Source organism: Tupaia chinensis, unplaced genomic scaffold (assembly GCF_000334495.1).
Source record: "Tupaia chinensis unplaced genomic scaffold, TupChi_1.0 Scaffold149964_1, whole genome shotgun sequence".
Lineage (NCBI taxonomy): Eukaryota > Metazoa > Chordata > Mammalia > Scandentia > Tupaiidae > Tupaia > Tupaia belangeri.
The window spans coordinates 1,024,400-1,027,050 of NW_006209805.1; the positions used below are offsets into that span (position 1 = coordinate 1,024,400).

Sequence of the window (2,651 nt, forward strand, 5' to 3'; positions counted from 1 at the left end):
GGGGTGGCCACCTCCCCCAGGCCAGGTCAGGTGAGGTGCGGCGGGAAGGCGGCGCGCACGCGGCGGGGCCGGTGCGCGGGGCGGCGGGTGAGCGCTAGCTGCCAGCCCCGGACCCGCCGGTGCCATGGACGGCCTGCGCCAGCGCTTCGAGCGCTTCCTGGAGCAGAAGAACTTTGCTACCGAGGCGCTCGAGGCACTCGAAGCCAAGACCGGGGTCGAGAAGCGGTATCTGGCCGCGGGTGAGCCTTCTGGGCGCTCGCCCCATTTCACTGACCCGCACGCAGAGGCCCTGGGCCTCCCGGGCTCGCACCTGCTCCTCTCCAGCCTGCGCCGGCGGCGAAGCGCGCCCCACAGCCCAGCACGGAGACGGAGAAGCTGGGAAGGGGGTCTTGGGTGGGGATTTAGATCTGCCCACAGTCCTTCCGCTGCCCCTCCCCTGCGACCTCAGGCGAAGGCCACCCTCTCTCTGGTCCCTGCCGCACCCCTACTCCAGCCTCCATCCCAGGCGTCCTTTGACCTCCCTGGGGCCCTGGGTGCCCGCCAGGTGGAAGTCTGGTTTTTCCAGTTGCCCAGTGCCCTGGGGTTGGAGCAAAAAAAACTGGAGTGGCGAGTGTCCTGTCCAGCCTGGCAGCCAGAGCGAGACCCACCGATTTTTGGAGAGGAGGCTGGAGGCCAGGAGAGGAGTGAATGCCCACCACCCTCCCCCCAGGGTGCCTGCCCTCCTTCCCCCAGCTGCTGGCGTTGTCTCTGTGCCCAGTATCTGGGAGTTGGGTTTGGTTTGACAGCTGTGACAGGTCGGGCTAGGGCCACCTGCTCTGCTGGGTGGCCCTGCCGCTTTTCCAACCCCTGCCTAGAGAGCTTGTGACAATTTTTGCCATGCTCGGTAGCCTACGGGCTCTGCCGCTGTTTCCAGGAAGGCCTCAGAATGAGCCACTAGGATGCTCTGGGGGCTCTGGGTGGAGGGCAGCGCCAGGTTCCTCCGTGTCCAGTGGCTTTTCGTGCCAGGTAGCCCGAGGAGTGCTCTCCCAGTCCCATCCCCGTGTGCAGTGCAGGCGGCCGGCTGTCGGCTGCGCCTGCCTCGATTTCCACACCCGTGGGGCCTGTGGGTGGGGGATTTAGGTCACAGAGCCGGGGAAGGAGGCTGGGTGCCCCCGAGACACGCAGCGCCCATGGGGCCGACCTCTGGCGCTGCACCCGCCCGTAATCCTGAGGTCCAAGGTCATCCTCCAGTGCTGAGGTGGCAGGAGAAGGGATTGAGGTCAGGCCCTGGGCCAGCGTGGCCTGGGGCAGAGGTGGCAGTTCCCTGGGTAACACGTGATGCTGAGAGAAGGGAGGGGCACAGCCTGGCCCTGGGGGTGCACCCTGAGGGTAAAGAGTAACAGGGAAGGGTGCCGGAGCTGGGCCCGCCCTTTGGCCAGGAGTGGGCTCCGTCTGCCTCTGCAGATGAAGGCTGTGGGGAGGCCGTCCAGCCTCTGTGGGGCCCTAGTTCCCTGTGTGACCCCGCACTGTCCCACGCTGCCTTCCCTGGTCCCTGCTGCCAGATGAGAGCAGGAGGGTCGCACCCGCAGGCAGCGCCCTGCAGGGGGCAGCACAGGGCAGGGAACAGAGGTGTGGACCACCCATGCAGGGATGGGACTGAGGCCCATGGGCGGCTCTGTGTCCACTGGTGAGCGGGCCGGGACCAAAGTGCCTGCTCAGGTCCGAAGGGTCGAGACACCAGGCTTTGCTGCCTCCCACCAAGACAAAGGGTGACGCCGCCCCCAGGAGACCCCGCACGTGGGTGTTGTGAGTGGGTGGGGCGCTCCTGCCTGGTTGGGGGAACCAGGGACGCCCTGTGCCGGGCGGCCCTCCCCTGACAGGCAGCCTGTGTTCAAAGCTGGCCTCTCCTGGGCCCGCGGGGCCTGGAGCTGGCGGTGTCACGCAGGGCTGTCGTGGTTGACACCTGCGAGCAGCTGCCCTACCCACCCGTGAGTGGCCGGGCAGTCAGACAGGGGACACAGCCAGGTCGCGTGTGGTGGAGGCGTTGCGGGGACCCTGCGGTTTCCACCAGGGCTTCTGGGGGCGCCCTGAGCAGGCGGGCGCTGCAGCAGGCTGGTCTGTTCCCAGGAGTGGTCACTCTGCTAAGCCTGTACCTGCTCATCGGCCCGGGGGCGTCTCTGCTGTGCAATGTCATCGGCTTTGTGTACCCCGCCTATGCTTCGTGAGTGCCGCGCTGCTGCAGGGGGCGGAGTAGGACGGCCGGGCAGCCCCAACCCCGGGGGAGTGGGGTTTAGTGACCAGAGCAGCCCTGACCACACGGTGGGGGACGGCCGGGCAGCCCCGACCCTGTGGGGATGGGACGGCCGGGCAGCCCTGCCCCTGCCCCCCGCAGAGTCAAAGCCATCGAGAGCCCCAGCAAAGAGGACGACACAGTGTGGCTCACCTACTGGGTGGTGTACGGGCTGTTCGGGCTGGCCGAGTTCTTCAGCGACCTGCTCCTGTCCTGGTGCCCTTTCTACTACGCGGGCAAGGTGGGCATCAGCGGGGCCGTGGAGGCGTGGAGCGGGGACTCGGGGCGGGGAGCTGGGCCTGCACCCAGGGCGGGGACTCGGGGCGGGGAGCTGGGCCTGCACCCGGGGTGGGGACTCGGGGCTGCAGAGCTGGGCCTGCAC

General features: G+C 68.2%; 1 protein-coding gene across 1 annotated transcript in view; it reads left to right on the plus strand.

The window, feature by feature from the left end:
• Nucleotides 1–15: 15 nt before the first annotated feature.
• The window catches only part of REEP6 (receptor accessory protein 6), a gene marked incomplete in the record, with an annotated part of 9,208 nt that continues 6,572 nt past the window's right edge, over nucleotides 16–2,651 (plus strand). Inside the window, 3 exon segments of the mRNA XM_014585483.2 lie at nucleotides 16–239; nucleotides 2,107–2,200; nucleotides 2,372–2,510. Coding sequence (XP_014440969.1) covers nucleotides 125–239; nucleotides 2,107–2,200; nucleotides 2,372–2,510 — 348 coding nt within the window.